The sequence below is a fragment of the Tripterygium wilfordii genome, chromosome 16, assembly GCF_013401445.1.
Source record: "Tripterygium wilfordii isolate XIE 37 chromosome 16, ASM1340144v1, whole genome shotgun sequence".
Lineage (NCBI taxonomy): Eukaryota > Viridiplantae > Streptophyta > Magnoliopsida > Celastrales > Celastraceae > Tripterygium > Tripterygium wilfordii.
Window position 1 is genome coordinate 4,533,769 of NC_052247.1, and position 20,197 is coordinate 4,553,965.

Consider the following 20,197-nt stretch of genomic DNA (forward strand, 5'->3'; position numbering starts at 1 on the left):
GTGGATAAACGTCCACATTATCAATTAATGTGTTTAATTAATAATTAAGGATAATATCTAGTTGGATATTAATCAAATTAAGTATTTGATTTTGAATGGTATTATCCTGAAAGATTTGATAGACTTCTAATCAAATTAGAAGACATCAATTCTTATCCCTTATGAGCCTATAAATAGAGGGTCAGTCCTTTGTATTTCACACACCAAATAATATACGTAAACGTTCTCTCTCTCAAACTCCGATCTTCCGCCTACGTGATCAAGGCTAGTTAGGGTGTGAATAGTGGGAGGACTCTGGTAGCGATCCCCGAGTCCAGACGTGTTCGTAGATCCGTGTTAGTCACCGACGTGCCAACGGTAAGCGATGTGGAACTAAACAGCTCGATCCGTGAATCTGCGCTACAACAGGTATTCCACTATATAATGATACATGTATTTTTTCCAACAGTGCACATGTAAGAATTCTTTTATATATATATATATATATGGTGAAAGGAGTAGATGGAAACTAAAATAAAGCGAAAATAAAATAAAATAAGGGATGGGGGTCCTCAAAACATATAGTAGATAGTGTTGTCAAATTAAACCTATTGAATGTTCCCTACAATCTAATCGGCACTCTCTGGTGTAGTCCATGAATCCATATTTGCTTTGTTTGCGATCTTGGCCAATATATATATATATATATATATATCACTTAATTAACAAGTACATAATCATCTCAGTCATTAGAGTGCAACACATTACTTTTGCTTCCTAGAACCACTTTCCCTTCTCTTCACACACATCTATACATATTTCTATATATATATCGTAACATTGCAATAATGAATTAACTTGAAGAGTTCTAACTTGTTAGAGAGAGTATATATATATATATCACTTAATTAACAAGTACATAATCATCTCAGTCATTAGAGTGCAACACATTACTTTTGCTTCCTAGAACCACTTTCCCTTCTCTTCACACACATCTATACATATTTCTATATATATATATCGTAACATTGCAATAATGAATTAACTTGAAGAGTTCTAACTTGTTAGAGAGAGATTCTTTACAATTCACGTGAATTGGGAAAGAGACGATTTGGTAGGATTATGTATTGGAGTCCTCTCAAACTCTCCCCTCTCCAACCTTGCTAACCGACATGCCAACATGGCTCTAAGCATATACATCAAAGCTTACATGTGCATAACTATGCTTCTTTTTAACACATTATTATGTGTTTCTTCTTTATTACCAAACCAAATGGCATGAATTATACATATATAATTGTACAAAAGATACATCCCTACATATGCACGTGTGTATGCTTATGGATGTCTTTTTCTTGTAACAATTGTTGATGGGCCTAGCATTTCAAGGGAAAAGACATAAAGTTTTGCTCCCACTTGAACTTGTTTAAGGTTCTCTAAGAAGTTCCAATTGAAAGCTCAAGAGAAAGTATCATATCTCTTGCTAACTTGATTGTAGAATATGTTGTCAAGCTTTAGTGGGTATGAGTCTGTTTGGTAAGGCGTATCGCTAATTTATAAGCTAGCTAGCTGATGTACATATATTTTACCACATTTTTGTGCTTAAGTGCATTATGTTCTCGGTAATTCTTTATGGAATTAGATTGATATTATTCATGTTCCTTGTATTTTTATGGTAGGAGGAGTTGGAGCAAAGATACGGATCAAAGAGAGGAGTAAATTGCAATTGGAATCATATATAGGACCACTGGAGCACTAATGGCCGCTCGAGCACAAATGACCGCTCAAGCGGCCTAGTATTCCGCTCAAGCGCCCCACAGAGATCGAGCGGAGCTGAAGGTAGCTGCTGCCACAGAAGCTACATCTTTGACCGCTCGAGCAGCCATCACCGCTCGAGCGGAGGTCGACGTAGCAGCTTTCCGAAATACACCAAAATTAGGTTTTTCTGGGACTTTTAAGGATATAAAAGAGGGCGGCCGAGTTGAGGAATCTCTCAACTCTTTTCCTGGGTTTTGAGGCTACAAAGCTCCTTCTCACCAAGCTTTCATAGGGATTCAAGGATCTGAAGGTTTCCTACCCAACAACAACTCCAACAAATCAAGGGGATTTTCTTCAACTCTTTTCCATGATTTCTCTTCTTAGATTTCTTTTCCATGATTTCTCTTCTTAGATTTCTTTTTGATACTTTGAAGATGAGTTGTAACTAAACTTCTTTGCTAGGGCTTGATGTAGCCTAGTATGAATATTGCAAGTATTTCAATTTAATGGATGCATAATTTTGGTTCAAGGATTCATGTTTTTAATTACCATGCTTATAGTCTATTGTTTGTTTGATTGCTTGATCACCAATTGAATGCTCAACTAGATTCATCTAGCTAGGACTAAGGAACGAACCGAATTCACATGTCTTAGTGGAACTGAAATTAAGGAAATCAATTGTCGACTGCCATGAACAAGGTTTAGGGGATTGATTGGTTGTTATAGTTCTTTAGATCGTAATGAGTTGTTAGTCTTGGGTTAAAAACTGCGAACCGAACAGGATTAATCCATTGTTAATAATATTTGTTGGCACCGCGAACGAACGAACCAACATATTTAAGAAAGAATCAACCCTTGAATCAGAACCATAATTGTGTGTTTGTTAGTTGAATGCTTGTGATAAGAGTACTAGGTGAAATCATTGCCCTAGTGTTCTTCTCATATTGATATCACAAAAAATCTGAATTTTAACTCATTTGTTAGTTTAGTTTAATTACATTATACATATTCTCATTCATCACAATTTCTGAAGCATTCATCAAGTTAGGTACATTAATTAGATTAACTAGTCTCTGTGGGATCGACCTCGTACTTGCATACATTGTACTGTTCGTAGACTCTTGTGCACTTGCGAGAAATATTACATCAAGTTTTTGGCGCCGTTGCCGGGGACTAGTTTAGTTCAATTGTGTACTTAATTTTTTTTATTTTAATTTTTCAGGTTTATGCAAGGTAGACGCTCTTTGAAAGGAGAGCTACAACCTTACATAGACGACATTGAAAGTTTGTTGAGGAATAAGAATCAAGGTGAAAGTAACGAAGAATCCTCAACCGAAGACAAGAAGATGGCAGCAATAGTTCCAGCTGAAACGATGGGTGATCTTGACATCCCCACTATTCCAGAATCCCCATCTTGCATCGTACTTCCGACGGCAGCTAGGAACTACGAGCTTAAGACCATACACTTTAACATGATGCCTTCTTTTCATGGTCTAAGTTCGGAGGATCCACTTAGTCATATTCGTGAAATTTTTAATATGGTTTCTAGCATGTCTTTGTCTACGGGAGTTACTGAGGAGCACTTGAGGTTGAAGATCTTCCCCTACTCTATGAAGGACAAAGCAAGGACATGGCTTAATGGTTTGAGGCCGGGCTCACTGACGACATGGACTGAGGTACAAAATAAATTTTTAGAAAAATTTTTCTCAACTCAGAAAACTGATGCTCTTAGGGATAAGATCATGCAATTTGAACAACAACTTGATGAGTCGTTTTCTGAAGCGTGGGAGAGATTTAATAATTTGTTAACTCAGTGTCCCCATCATGCTTTGCCTTCATTAGTGTTGATGCGCATATTTTATAAAGCACTGACAGTTCCTAGTAAGGCTGCAGTTAATAATTATGCAGGGGGATCTATCAGGAATAAGACTCCAACAGAATGTCAAACTTTGTTTGATAATCTAGCGGTTGAGACCCAACATTCAGAGACGCGAGGTAAGCGAGCTGGTGTTTATGAACTTAATAATTCTGACACTTTTGCACCGAGATCGCAGGTTGACGCCATTGCTAGTAAGTTGGACATGCTTCTAGCGATGAATGGGCGTACAATTCAACAAGAGTTATGTGGCATATGTCATGTTCCTGGCCATGCCACCATTACATGCCCTCAAGGAGTGGATTTCCCAGAGTTTGTGCAAGAGCAAGCAAATATGATGAACTCCTACAATCGGAATCCAAGGTTTGATCCTTATTCTAACTCCTATAATCCAGGTTTCCAGGCACATCCAAACTTTTCTTGGAAGAACACCCAAAGTCAAGCCAATCCACCTACCACCACATTGGAGGACATGGTGCGACAATTGGCTATCAGTCAACAGAAATTGGAGGCTCAAGTGGGGCAAATTGCAGAGGCATTGAGTCGAAGAGAGGCTGGAAAATTTCCAAGTCAAACTGAGATCAATCCGACCAATAGGGAGCAAGCCATGGCAATTACCATTTGTGATGAGCAGCAAAGCGAAGTTGCTACAGATTTTGGAGAGCAGAAAGCTGTTGATTATAATATCAAAATGTCAGTAATATCGAACAATATTGTCACATACCAAGCACAAGAGCAACCACGATGTATGATCATGAATGGTCGGTCTGACATCGATAAATCTGCTCCAACTGTGAGACCTTATGTTCCTCCAATCCCGTTTCCAGGGCGTCTTAGGAGAAATAAAGAAGAAGTGCAGTCATTACAAAAGACAAACCCAAAGATGGATGTGGAACCCTCTGTTGTGCAAGAAGAGAAAAAAGTAGATGAGACTGAGGCGGTTCAACTGACTGAAGAGTGTAGTGTCATATCACAAAAGAAGTTGCCGCCAAAGCTTAAGGATCCAGGGAGTTTCACTATACCTTGTTGCATAGCCAATAGAAACTTTGAACATGCTTTATTGGATTTGGGTGCATCAATTAATCTAATGTCTCTTTCTGTCTTTGAATCTTTGAATGTAGGTGGGCTCAAAAAGACCTCTGTGGGCATACAATTGGCTGATCGATCAATTCGATATCCTAAGGGAGTACTAGAAGACGTTTTCGTTGAGGTACATGGACTGATTTTTCCAGCTGACTTTCTAGTACTTGATATGCAGGATTGCCAAGGTCATGGAGAAGAGTTTCCACTGATTCTGGGACGATCATTCATGAAGACTGCAAGGATGACAATTGATGTGTACAAAGGCGCGCTAACAATGACAAATAATGAAGAAACAATGACCTTCAAGCCCAAGGTAGCATCAGGTGAGAAATCGATGGAGAAGGTGCTTACTATTAAAGAAGTGTTCGTGGGAAAAGAAGGGCAACCAACTAAGGTTGAGTCTATGAATCTACCTAGAGTCATTCCATACGAGAGAGGTAAGCATACTCCCGCCTTTAAGTCCTTTCCTTTATCCACTAACCAGTTGTTTCCCTCTATTGTGAAAGTACCCCAAGATAAAATCCTCCAACAAGCGATTTTTGGAAAAAGGGAAAAAGGATATTCAGATCCTTTTGAGAAATCGACTGCTCTCACAACTTTGAGTAACGAAAGGCATACTTTGGATGTTGAACTGGGTGTGGCTAGAGGAAGACGATTGCTACAACCAAATGAATTAAAAGTGGGCTTCCAAGTTTACTAATCGGACTACTTGAAGAGTTACGTCTCGCCTAGACGTTAAATAAAGCGCTTGGTGGGAGGCAACCCACCCGATAAATTCGTTCCTTTTATTGTATATTATTTTAATTCATCCCACACTGAATTGAATTGCTATTTGTGCATCAAATGCAAAAAGAAAAAGTTGTGCCAAAGTGCTGGATTGAAACAATTTTCTGGAGCAACTCAGGACGAACCAGAATGTTTTCCATATATGTGCAGAAAGATACGGATGTCTAGTTTCTGCAGAATTTTACGGTTTGTGAATCCGAGCTCAGATGAAGGAGAAATTGATGATTTTACAACAGCTGTGCAGTGCAGAATTCTACGCAGGAATTACTTCCCGAATGTTTTCGCAGTCAGGTTGTATCGCTCTAACTCAGTACTTTGTCTTCGCGTTATTTTTCACATTATTCCATGCACTGAGGACATTGCATAATTCAAGTGTGGGGGTGAGAATAGCTTGTTTTGAAGAAAAAAAAAATTTAGTTCCTTCCAATGCGATGATGAGACATAAATTGTTTAGGTCTAAAATTAGTTTGTTAGTAAATAGAATTTTCATGAGAATTGAGCTTGAATTACAATTTTCATGGGCCGATGTTAACATGATATGTTGATTGAGAAAGAAGCATATTTGGACTTGATGTAGACTTGCATAATTACCCTTGTGAGTTTTGTGCCTATATGATTGATACATTATGCATATCAATCCAATTTCTTTCTTGTGTGCTCTCATGATTACATGTTTCTCTAGAACTTGCTTTAAACCTTTTTGAGACTATATTGATACATGTGATAACATGAATATGATTGAGGCATTAGGATGATACCATTATAGCCAAATTGCCTATATCCTAATGTATTTATTCACTAGAAAGCCCTTTGAGCCTAAATAAGCCTTTTTATTCATGAAACTTATCTACTTGACCCTTTAACCCGAAAAACAATTATTTACCTTATTCTAAGGGATTAGTAGAGCATACCATGAGATTCTTCAAGTGTTGATGGTGTTCAAGTATGTTGAGTTTGATGATGAAAAGAATTAAGTGTGGGGGAGTTCTTATTTGTTTTGGGATGTTATTTGGTGGAGAATAAATGTGATGTTGAACACATGTGCATTAATGAGTCGAAAAAGAGAAAAAAAAAAGAGAAAAAAAAAAGAGAAAAAAAAAAAGAAGTTTATGTGCATAATTCAAGAAATCTTGAAGTTCTGAAAAATTGGTGGAGTATTGAATATTGAGAATGAAGATTGGGCCGACAAGATGAGATATGCCCTAATTTTTGTGTGCTTTACTAGTTCTTTAGAAATTTTGTGATTTCCTATACCACTTTTTCTCTTTACCTTCACCTTTGACCCCATTACAACCTTGAATAAAGACCTCTTGATTCATGAAGTTACATGTTTTTAATAGTGTAGAATGGGTGGACAAGCAAGCATATGGTAGGACTATTTTCATGAGATTAATTGAGTGCAAACACTTTACTCCCACTAAATTGAGTGAATCTTGAGAGTATTCCTGGTGAGAAGTTGAAATTGAGTTTGAATGTGCACTATTTCAATTGAGATATGTTGTGTTGATATTGGCCTAATTCTACACATATATATTTGAGCATGATTCTTTGTGATATTCTTTAGCTAATGGCTAGTTTATAAGACATCTTTGGTGCTTGAGCGAGATTGGAAGGACTATTTTAAATGTTTGTGGGTACCGTTCTGGTAAACCCTCACGAGACTATAACTCGTCCACTAGGGACACCTAGGGGTTTAAAGGCTTGTGTCACATGCTGAGTGCCACCGCGATTCCTGCGAAAGTGAGTTAGTTTTTTTTTATTTTAATTTTGTTTTACTCGAGGACGAGCAAAAGCTAAGTGTGGGGGTATTTGATGTACATATATTTTACCACATTTTTGTGCTTAAGTGCATTATGTTCTCGGTAATTCTTTATGGAATTAGATTGATATTATTCATGTTCCTTGTATTTTTATGGTAGGAGGAGTTGGAGCAAAGATACGGATCAAAGAGAGGAGTAAATTGCAATTGGAATCATATATAGGACCACTGGAGCACTAATGGCCGCTCGAGCACAAATGACCGCTCAAGCGGCCTAGTATTCCGCTCAAGCGCCCCACAGAGATCGAGCGGAGCTGAAGGTAGCTGCTGCCACAGAAGCTACATCTTTGACCGCTCGAGCAGCCATCACCGCTCGAGCGGAGGTCGACGTAGCAGCTTTCCGAAATACACCAAAATTAGGTTTTTCTGGGACTTTTAAGGATATAAAAGAGGGCGGCCGAGTTGAGGAATCTCTCAACTCTTTTCCTGGGTTTTGAGGCTACAAAGCTCCTTCTCACCAAGCTTTCATAGGGATTCAAGGATCTGAAGGTTTCCTACCCAACAACAACTCCAACAAATCAAGGGGATTTTCTTCAACTCTTTTCCATGATTTCTCTTCTTAGATTTCTTTTCCATGATTTCTCTTCTTAGATTTCTTTTTGATACTTTGAAGATGAGTTGTAACTAAACTTCTTTGCTAGGGCTTGATGTAGCCTAGTATGAATATTGCAAGTATTTCAATTTAATGGATGCATAATTTTGGTTCAAGGATTCATGTTTTTAATTACCATGCTTATAGTCTATTGTTTGTTTGATTGCTTGATCACCAATTGAATGCTCAACTAGATTCATCTAGCTAGGACTAAGGAACGAACCGAATTCACATGTCTTAGTGGAACTGAAATTAAGGAAATCAATTGTCGACTGCCATGAACAAGGTTTAGGGGATTGATTGGTTGTTATAGTTCTTTAGATCGTAATGAGTTGTTAGTCTTGGGTTAAAAACTGCGAACCGAACAGGATTAATCCATTGTTAATAATATTTGTTGGCACCGCGAACGAACGAACCAACATATTTAAGAAAGAATCAACCCTTGAATCAGAACCATAATTGTGTGTTTGTTAGTTGAATGCTTGTGATAAGAGTACTAGGTGAAATCATTGCCCTAGTGTTCTTCTCATATTGATATCACAAAAAATCTGAATTTTAACTCATTTGTTAGTTTAGTTTAATTACATTATACATATTCTCATTCATCACAATTTCTGAAGCATTCATCAAGTTAGGTACATTAATTAGATTAACTAGTCTCTGTGGGATCGACCTCGTACTTGCATACATTGTACTGTTCGTAGACTCTTGTGCACTTGCGAGAAATATTACATCACTAGCGTAGATTGATTTACCAAAAGCATCATATATTTTTTCTAAAATTTTTCATACTTCAAAACTTCAAATTTTTTATTTAAGTTTATTCATTTTACAAGCTAATTTTTTTTTTTCCAAATATAAGCTCTACAAAACGAATCATATATTTCAACAACTAACTAATTTATGTTTTAGTCATGATGATACATGATTGATTGACTCTGTGAGGGCATTAATTTGTAAATTTATCACATTCTACCTAGCATTACATGCATAATTGTTAGTAGCAAGTCTCTTGGATAAACTATCTCAACTTGGTCAGAAGCTACCCTCTACTTTTCTATTAGAGAGAAAACACAAGAAGTTAGAAAATTTTAAATCTAATTCCACCATATAATAAATAGGTCAGCAAAAAGCGTTCCAATATAATTACGATTCCCAAACCCTCCTCTATCCTCTTCAAAGCATGTAAGCGCCCTTCTCAAGCGTTACATAATTTTTGAGATTGCTTTGGGATGGATGTTCGACCTTAATTTACTGGGTGATTCTGGTGTTGTTGCGTTTGGATTTCCTATTAAGGTTTTGGAGGAAAATCCTTAACTGGAGTGGTGGTTGCCAGTTTCTTGGTTTAGATCATTTCCATTAATGGTCTTTGGTTGCTCCCAGTTTGGACTTTGGAGGAATTTTGCATGTCTGAAGTGCTATAATATGGCCCCCATTTATTTGGAGCAGCAAGGTCCATTTTCTAGTGTTGCATGATAGTGCTTTCCCAATGCTTCTAGCCTTCTAGGCTTTTGATGGCATGGTTTTTCTTAAGTTTTGATTTTCTTTGCAAGCGCTCTAGCCCCTTGTATATGTCCTTTTTTCTCCTTTAATAAATTTCTTACTTCAAAAAAAAAAAAAAGACTTCAAGACAAACTAAAAGAAAGGATAAAAGATTTCAAATTCTCATTCATATTCACAGAACACTATAGAACTTGAAGTACACTTGTATTTTACTATCTTCACACACTTTAATTTCCAACCAAGGAATTACAGAGCCTTTGTTTAGTTTTGTTTCTCCATTCAATCTCAAATCCGAGGAAAAAAAAAACAATCCCAAAATGAAAAACATAAACATAAAATCTTCCAATCTTTTTTAGAGTATTTGTTTCGATCTACAGCAATCTAAGGTTGGTTTGCTCTGTGATTAATCGATCTAGCGGCGATGAGAAGAAGAAGTAGGTGGTGAATACTCACAAACAACCTCAGTTTCCTCATCCCTTCTATGGAAATTCCTATGGCAGCCACAAGCGGCACAAGTAAGGACACCATTTATGCCTTCTTCTCCACTTGCCATGAATTCCATGCATCCGTCCACCGCGTATCCGCCGATGTTTGCCGCGTGATTCTTCTGACACTCACGATACTTAACACTTGTCACCACTGAAGAGGATGTAGTAGAACCAGCTGATGATCTTCCATTAGCCCCATCTCTACCCTTCACTACCGCTTGGCGTTTCTTCATAATTTGGAAATCAAGGAAACCCTAATTTGATGATCCTGGAGTTTTATAAATAGTCTCTACTCACTAGTACTCTTTCAAAGTCGAGAAGAGAGAAAGCTATAAGGGTGAAGCCAACTTTATGTGCAAATAAAAAAGAGAGAGATAACCTTGTGTGCAGTGGGATATATCATGACTAACCCTAACCCTAGCATGTGTACTTATAATGTTAACATATATATATATATATATATATATATATATATATGTGAACATATTATCAGCAGCCTTACTTTACCTTATTTTTTTCCTGTCTTTTTTGGTTCACTAAGAGGAAAAGACTAACCTCTCGCCAATATTATTGACCAATCTCCCAGGCCTATTGTTTTTATCTATTAGTAGTTTAGGGGAGCAACTGTTTTTATGATAAAGAGAGATTGCATTATTAGGAAACCTACTTTTTGATTATTACCCACCATATGTATGTCATCACTAATTAACCTAACCCTCCTTTTGTATCAGACGAAGACAATCATAACTTTACACAATTTCAACATCAAAGATTTGTTTGAATTAGGAAATAACTCTAGTGTCCCACCAATGGAGAAATAGAAGAACAATTAATGACTCCACTGGATGAATGATGAAATTGTAAGAAAATGACTTTCGGTGAGTGAAAAAGATATTCATCCCAGTAATTGGGATCCCAGTAATTCCAGTTTCTGAGGTGTATGGATCATAATTAAAGTGTATGTGATGGGCTCCACATGCACTTTAAATATTATTCATACATCTCAACAACTGGGATCCCAATTACTTAGACGACTAGCACTTCTGTTGATTGGTAAACCATTTTTCAGTGACGAAATGCGTAGTTCACTTGTTAATTAGTTGATTCAGTCACTGTTTTAAATTTGCAAGCTATGGAGAAAAACAATAAAAGTATGATTAGATGAAGAATACTAGCTAGTGATGGGGATCACTCGAACGTGCGTTTAATAGTTTTATTTTGGTGGCAATTGATTTTATATATGATGAAGACCCTTTGCTCCTTAACAAGCATCCTCAACTTTGTGAAGCCCCCCATATAACTTTTGGAGAACCAATGGGATAGTACCCTAGTTCGCAAGAGTTTGTTTATCTTTATGGTGGTTCAATGCTTACACAATACAAGATTTCAAGATTTGTTCATATTTCGTCTGCATGGATTGGAGAAATTTTGCGTCTCACAAACATTTATCGAGAATGGTTCATTGTCAGCTGGTAGCTCTTTGAGGTTGTAGCTAGTACCCTCTTGGGATGTGGTGACAGACTCGTCATTTGGACAGTAGTTATGGCTCAAACCGAACATTTCACAGTGGGTGAGTACTCCTATAGTCACGTCCAAAAAAATTTTGCCACGTTGATAGTTCATTATTATCCTTTTAAAAAAATCACTTTTGGAAAAGAAAAAAAAAACTATTCCCAACACAAAATCTCTACTTTAAGAGAAAAGCTCATTGTGGAAGGCCTGAAATCGATTTCCATTATCAAAGTGTGATTGTGATATATATAGCCAAAACCTACCACAACATTAAATAGTTTTCTTCTATTGAGAGATGACTCCGGACTTGGCTATGTGCACGGAATCATATAGGATTTTCTCTATAGTCATACCTCTTTACAACTTATAAAAAAGGAAAGAAAGAATTGTCACGCTCCAATATCCACAGTAAAAAGTGACGCGAGGAAAGAAAGGAAATACACTAGGATCAAGCGACGAACGTGTCGCAACTTTGCATAGCAATAGCGTCAACTTATCAAACCAATCCCTCTAATGACAATCGGGTAAATAAGCAAGAAAAACGTGTGGGGTGCTTTATAAGGAACACTTGTATATATGCATTGAACATCGATCAGAAACAATTTCTAATCAAACCAAATTTTAAAGTGAAAAGAGATATTCTTTCAATAACCAAAAGCATATATAGTTTACTGGATAAAAAAAAAATGTGTCAATTAAACTTGTTGATGTTGTCAGCATAATTGAGAATGAACAGTAACAGCTGGTTAATTAAGGTGAAGGATCTCAAGATCCTATATGTTTGTACATATTCTATCAACTATAATGGAGAGTGCACTTTGTCTGCCATTAGAGGGAAACAAATCAACAATGGTGTTACATCAACTCAATTATGTAGTTATCTTAACTAGTAATGGCCTTTTTATGGTAGATGCATGCCCCATTTTCTACGCATGGAATTTTTTTATGGGTGACAAAAATCGTTTAGAAATCTTGGTTCATATATATTTTGTCTACTGGTTTTATATATATATGAATTCTCCTGTAAGGTTCTAAAATAAGATATTAACTTTTAGGGCTCACTTTTAAGATTGAAAATATTTTTTTAAAAAATTAAGAAAAAATATATATTTATATTTTGATCGGTTTTATGAATCTAACGATATATTTTTTGTTCGAGACAAAAATCAAATGAACTAGACAAGTCTATGAAATATTTTTTGTTTTATATCTAACGATCCATAATTAGCATAGATTTTTCAAGGTTTCATTTGATTTTTGTTTCTAACAAAAAAAATATATCGTTGGCTTTGTAATACCGATCAAAATATAAATATATATTTTTCAAAATTTTTTTAAAAAAATTTTGATCCCTTCAAGTTAGGACCTCATTTTAAGATTTCATAGGATAACTTCTATATATATATATATATAATGCGCCTCTCTGTGCATATATAATGCGCCTCTCAGAGAGGCGAAAAGAAAAATGAGATTTTATGATTTTTTTTTATTTTTATTAGATCTGGAAACACTAATCGTTAGATTGATTTAACGACTGGTGTTTGGAAGCCCACACGATTTGCCATATGCGGGTCTGCGCATATGAATATATATATATATGATCACATCAATCAACATATCTAGTAAATTGTGTCTTTATATACATGATCGTGATCATCATTATATTATTTGTCCTAATCATGTGATATTCGGATTAGAATATGCTTTGGTCGTGGCTCTTTACAAAATAGATATGGTTGCTATAGTTAAGCCCAAAAGCATCAAATGAAATGTACTAAACCTTATAAAAAATGAAATATATTAAAAGGGTCATATTTTGGGTTTTTTTTATGGAGATTGGGTATGTCACATCTTATCTCATGTCCTCAATTTTTTAATTGCTCAGACAAAATGTAAGTGGAGGTAGATAGCTTCCTATTTTCTTTGTTTGGAATGTAGTGAAATCCCCTAAATTTAGTTGATATTGCAAGCTGCCCGCTCAATTTTTAAATATGATAGTTAAACCCTCCAAACAAATTAAAATTCCTCATACGTCTTATCCTTTAGTTGTCTATGGATGCTGATGAGAATCCCACATCGAAAGATGCAGGATTTAAAGTCTAGCTTATAAGGGAGGACAAACCTTCTATTGTCAACCTGAGCTTTCAATAGAGAGTTAGACCCAAACTTGTAATGTTAGGCTTGGGCCCCCATTCTGTGTGACGCGTATTCATCATTGGTGCTCTTATTGAGAGTGCACGCGCCTCCGTGCAGGTCCGTGGGCTGGCACTATAGTAGGCGAGTCTGCCCCAGAGTCCATTCCTTTGTGGAGTTGAGTTAGCAGACAGTGGGCCAGTTTCATTGTGGACAGATTGGAAAAGAGAAAAAATGTCGTAAAAAAGAGAAAGAAAAAAGGCCGTTAAAAGTAACTGGGAAAACCCTAGATCTACTAGACTTGGTAATGCTATGTGGCCCTGGCTAGCAAAGCTTGGGACAGTAAATGGGCTGTATGTTGAAATGGTACAACCCGGGCCATGCACGAGGACGTGCATGCTCCCAAGGGGGAGGATTGATGAGAATCTCATATCGGAAGATGGAGGCTTTGAAGTCTAACTTATAAGGGAGGACAAACCTCCTATCGTCAACCTATGTTTTCAATAGAAAGTTAGGCCTAAACTTGTAATGTTAGGCTTGGGCCCCCATTTCGTGTCGTGGGTATTCATTAGATGCACGTGACATGCTAAATACTACAAATTTATAATTTTTTTAAAAAACTATTAAAAAAATCATACCAAAACAGTACCGGTCCTCCCCTCAATCCAAGGCAAGCAAGGTTTCGAAATCTTGACCAACACAAGATGAGAGACTTATATATCAAAACCAAACTTATTAGTTAAACTCTAATCCATTGATACATTGATAGTATTTGAGAAGGAGACAGAGAGTTATGTGAGCAGTTGGGGTTGTGGATTCTTCAATTATATACATATACATATACACCCACACATATTGATATACCATTTTGTCTCCAACAGAAAGAATATGTTCAAAATTTAGAACTTAAAAGAACCCATGAAAGTTGAGCAGCAAAACATATATGATACAACCTACTCTATATATAAGAACCTCCATTTGGGTCCATCTCCTCTTTCTTTTTTTGGTCTTTAAAATTTTGCAAGAAGAGTTATTTTAGCAAAAGTAGACATGAAGGCATCTCTTCTCAATTAAATAATGTTAGTGGGGGTAGGCCCAAATATGACTTTATGAGAGATAAGGCTTAACAAAAGATGGGTGAATTGTCTCCTAATCCTAAATGAAATCCTCTTTTACCAAATCAAACAAATAGTATAACAAATACACAATAAGTTACTATGTGAGTCACTAATCCACTTCTAACTCATTTTCAACTTAGAGTATGCAATGAAACTTTAACAACCTAAAGTCATGTTGTGATGCTCAAGTCAAGTAACCAAATCAATCATAATAAAAAATTCTATAATTCACTAGTCACAAGTAGGTTCAATCTCATGCAATATCTCTACACATAAGTAAACAATTAGTGCACAAATCAAGCAATACAAAACAGTAAGTAAATCAAGTAAAGAGTGGCAAACAGATTTAGAGTGGTTCAGAAGCCCTCCTCCTACGTTCACTACCTTGGTTCATGTTGGAGTATAGTGCAACGGAACAAACACAAGGCAATCACCTCAAATTAACAACAAATAGCAATAACCCAATCGGGAAAAAATGTTCAACCACCACAAGCAATAATCAAGCATGCAATAAAATAAACCAAGTAAGAGAGCAAAGAAGACACCGGAATTCATGTGGTTCGGCTATGCCAAGCCTACATCCACTGGGTTGTGCGAGTACTCCACTAGATAAACAAATCCGAGCCTCTTGGACAACCTCTAAGTTTGCTCTACCCAAGCTTTGACCACACCCTTGAGAAACCCACAAGAAATCGCACTCTTGTACACTCAAGGATGATCTCTCAAAACACTCCTCTCACTCTGTTTTTGTCTCTCTACAAAACCCTAAGAGAAAGCCCCAAACAAAGAACCCTAGATGGGTATGGCAAGGAGGGTTTGAAATTAAGCGATGTGGAAGGTCAAAAGAATATGATATAGACATGGATCCTGAAGAATATAGAAACAACAAGCGTATTATTGAAAGATAAATATGACTCATCAATCATGACAGATGCGAATTGCAAGGATAAATGATCACTACTTGTGCTAATCTCTTCCCTCTAAACTCTAGTCTTCAGAATTAGCAGCAATGGATTCAATCATATTCTTGAAGATTGTCAATGGAGATCAAAGAGGAAAAGCATCAGATGATCATTTTAGAGTAATATACTACCACCTAGTGTTTTCACATTGCTGGATAAATCTGGGATCTATTTTCCTTTCACGTTTCTCAAGGTAATGACATTTCAAACATATTTATGCGTAAGGCTACAGTGGGTAATACTAATTTCATGCTTTCATGAAAATCATTTATAAGAGTTCTTTCAAAAGCACACATGCCTAAAAAAATGATGTATGGATTCTCCGGATCGCGGACCGACCATAGAACCCTGTTCAATAAGTGTTTTATTTGTTCACTTATATATTGTATTTTAGCTACACAAAACAATACATTAATGCACATCTTGCTAATTAGATGGGTAATGCTATAGTGGGTCATAGTTTTGACCAACATTAGTGTATATTTGGTGAGAAATAGATTCATTTTAGGGTTATTGTAATATTACTTAGTTTTGCCTTGGTTATGCAAAATGGTTGTGTTGTCCCACATCGGTTGGCCTTGTGCCAACCAAGTGGTTTATATGGACAAAGTACACCCTCAATATGTAACAATGCCTTTTCCTAGGTTTGAGTGAGTTAGGCCTAACCCACTTGTTTGGGCTTAAGGAGAAACAAAGTCGTGCGGGTCCAATATATCCATCCACGAGAACCGAACAATCCAAAGAGGACAATATTATTGGTGTGTATGAGGGCGTGGATTTACAACAGGGTGTGACAGTACGTTGTAGCTTATTTTGATGCTATGTAATGGCACATTAAATGCATAATGTAGCCTCCCATCACCTGGACCTCCATAGAAGAAGCCACTCTCGCCAGAGTTGCCAATGTAGGATCCAAGAAATATCTTTATAGATGAATTAGTCTTTATATAGGACAACTGTAGATACGCAGCTCCACAGGTGCACACTTGTTGTACCTACAAAGAGCTAGGAGATGGAACTCCCCAATTTTCATGTAAGCTCAAAAGAGCTTCATTGAAGTGCAAATAGGTTAATCATATTCAAAAAACTACTCATAAATTCTAATTCAAGCATGATAAATTAAATTTGGCATATTAGAATGATAATTCTAAATTTTAAGTCATTTGGAAAATGTTTGATCATGTAATGAAGTAAATCATTCAATGTGTGCAAAATTTGAATTTACACTGTGTAAAGTGATGTCCTAAGTAATCGAACCTCTTATAAATGATCGATATCCTCTCATAAGTGATCGAACGGCTAGCTCTCTGATGCTATAGCATTCAGGATTTTAGCACTCAACTTCAAGTGACTAACTTTCTCATATGAGCTTCAAATTGAGCAAGTTTGGTGTCTATGAAAAGGTTAAGAAGTCTAGTTTTCAATTTTCAATTAAGATAATCAGATTCGAAGATTTGTTGAATAAATTATAGTCTCCTAAGTACCAAGACATCAATATCAAAGTTCACATGCAAGCATTAAATCATACGAGTACAAGTAATGCATTCAAGTTCATCACATTTCATGTACAATCAAATAGCATATAATGTTTTTATCATCGAAACCAACAATGTAGGATCTAGGTCCAACAGGGAACATGGACGATGTACGCAAATTTTATCCTCATATAATAAGTGGAGCAGATAATTCCTGAACTAGTGACGACCTGACAACTCTATTACTCCGCCACATGTTCGCCTCTCATAAAACCATAAAAGAAAAGACATAAGAGTCCCACTATGAACAAACAACTTTGAAAACCTAGGTCATAATGCATGTTGCTATCTTACTTTTTTTCATAAGCAAAACATAGAGACACGTAACATATAAGTTTGTATGCGTGTAATGTTGAAAATGTTGCTTGTAGGCAATAAAGGAATATATTGGTAATTAAGATATTGATACAATCAATTGTAATATTTATAATATGATCAATCCAATTTAAACACATGAACATAAGTCTAAATGAGAATATCGTTGGGGCGTTCCCTACTTGCGACACATTGCATCGGAACCCAGGTGCATTGAAACAAATACGTGTAATGGATTTCTAAATTCCAATGATGTTCTCATATACTTGTGTAGTCAACCCCAAATTTTTGGGATAAAGGCTCGGATGATGATGATGATGATGATGATAATCTTCTCAAAAAATTATTAATATTAATCATTAATTATAATTATGGTAGTTCAATACAATCACTCTCTATTTATAGAGGAATGATAAATTAAATCTCCTAATCATTCTCTAAAAGGACAAAGATCTAAGATTATAATTCAAACATATCGTTTGATTGCTATATTATCTCTAAGAAATTGTGTAAATATAAGATTACATGGTTGGGTTATTTTAAATACCAAAATTACCTCTAAAATAAAATAAAAACAGCTAGCTAGCTAGCTAGCCTTTCTGGGTCCTAAATTTTTCTGGCCCATGCCAAAGCGTATAATGGACTAGGTCATTATCAATTTTTAAGCATGGGCCGATTGGTACCACTTTTTCACCGTTGGGCTTACTAAGCTATGAAGCAGATCTCCCTTACAGCCCATAATAAACTAGCCATCGTTTGCTTGCTAATTCTCTGTAGCAAGTTCGATCAACATGGGAGGATACGAGGAGGAACTGATGAATTGTGTATCGAGTCATTTTACTTGTAATTGTAGAAACCAAGTCATCTATTCATATAAATCCAAAGAAGAAGAAGAAGAAGTTCAATAGAAAACAGACTCTGGCTTGTGAGTCTATGCAACAAGAACTGGTGTGGGTTATTGCATCTGTGTGGTTTGACGACGTCTAACTTAATTGGTTAAATAAATATGAATGTTTTTTATCGTTAAGACAGATCAACTGACTTAAATGCTTTGTCCAGATACGTACTGCAGTTTGTTGGAACCCGTCTAATGTCTAATCTATGCATGATGCATCCCTCTCTCCTCTACTGGCTCTGCAATCTATATATATATATATATAGGCCAAGCTTTATTAAAATTCAAACACATTTAGTGAATTGGTTGAACAGAGCAGTGACCCATTAATTTCCAAAATTATGTTTATTATTTTTTTTTTTTTTAAAAAGAGAGCCCACTCAATAGGTGGACCATCCTAAGACTCCTCTTATGGACCTAAACTCAAGCCGTCAAGTTCATGCGCACAGAAGTTTCTCACCTGACAACATAATAAGTTGGGTCAAAACCCAACGTATGGCATGCACACTCCTAACAAATTAAATGAAAATGAATATAATTTCTCATACATTATGTCAACATTCACATTGCTTCAAAAGAGTTGGTCCATTCTCGGGTATGTACATCAACATAAAGTTGATTAATTTTATAAAAGAAGTTGGTTAATAATTGAACAAAAATACCAAAAGAAAATACACAACAATAATATTATAATTATATATGTGATTAAGACCAATATTGGTCCTCCATGAAGGGGGACCATGAATTAATGCCAAGTATGTAGTTCTATTAGTGAAGCTTTTTTGCATCACATGATTCACCAAATTCCAGTCTTTAGGCAGGAAAAGGAAGAAATAGCACCCATGCATGCACTTGTCTAAGAAGAATATATATGGAAGTTATATTAATTAATTAATTAAGAATATATTAAAATTAAGAAAAAAAAAGTCTTACCTGCTTGTAATTATGATAAGAAACATGGGCTCTCATTAGCCTTCTGTAACAAGTCCACTACTCTACCATATGCATATGTACCTATTAAATGATGTTCCAGAGGAACCTTCCTTAGCTTCCTCAGATTATGTTGTAAGGAACAAAAATTCCACATCGTTTTGACATAACTCAATCGAATGATTGATAAGTAAAGCTCAATTCTTTTCACATTGAAAACACATTTTCATGCGTTTATGAACCAATGACAATGACTCATTAAAAACAAATCCGTGCGGACCCGTGACTTAAAACGGATATTATCTTGAATGTATTTGAGTTGAGAATTTTGAATTTCTAACATCTGTATGTATACATACACATACATATAGAGGAGACTATTTGTACTTATGATACTTCTTTTTTGCCATATTAAAGGGCAGAGGACTAAAGAGCTGTTGTTGGGATGTCATTTTTAGTGTGAGTTGTGAGAAGATGAAAAGTCAATACTTGTGAAGAATACACAAATGTCAAGACCTTCACATGTGTGCATTTAAAGGGGCTTTTAATTAAGACCCAATTGCATATTCCCAAGGCAATACAATTTTTAGTTTCTCTGGATCATAATTTCACGAACAAATTTCAAACCCTGCAGGGGGATCCTGTGATGATTTTAACTAAATTCAGAATAAACCATTCCTCAAAATACTTTATCAAATTTGAAAAAATAATAAGTAAATGTATCTTAACATTGTGAATACAATCATGTATTTTTTGTTTCCTTAAAAATAATTAAATTCATCAAAAAGAATTAGTGTCAAATATGAACGGTCGGATGAAATTTAATTAATAACTTTTTAGTTTTTTTTTTATGATTTTTACGATGAATTTAAAATTTAATGATTGAAATCACTTGTATTCTACATTTATGATT

At 35.8% G+C, this 20,197-nt stretch overlaps 1 protein-coding gene and 1 non-coding gene across 2 annotated transcripts; both read right to left on the reverse strand.

Annotated features, from left to right (window-relative positions):
- Positions 1-3,459: 3,459 nt before the first annotated feature.
- LOC119981564 lies at positions 3,460-3,567 on the reverse strand. Its single transcript, XR_005464175.1, has one exon. It is a non-coding gene; the product is annotated as a small nucleolar RNA R71 (small nucleolar RNA).
- A 5,967-nt stretch (positions 3,568-9,534) lies between these two features.
- Positions 9,535-10,300, reverse strand: LOC119981385 (mini zinc finger protein 3-like). The gene has a single exon (XM_038824475.1). The coding sequence runs from the start codon at positions 10,115-10,117 to the stop codon at positions 9,809-9,811; it is 309 nt and encodes a 102-aa protein (XP_038680403.1). The 5' UTR covers positions 10,118-10,300; the 3' UTR covers positions 9,535-9,808.
- Positions 10,301-20,197: the final 9,897 nt, after the last annotated feature.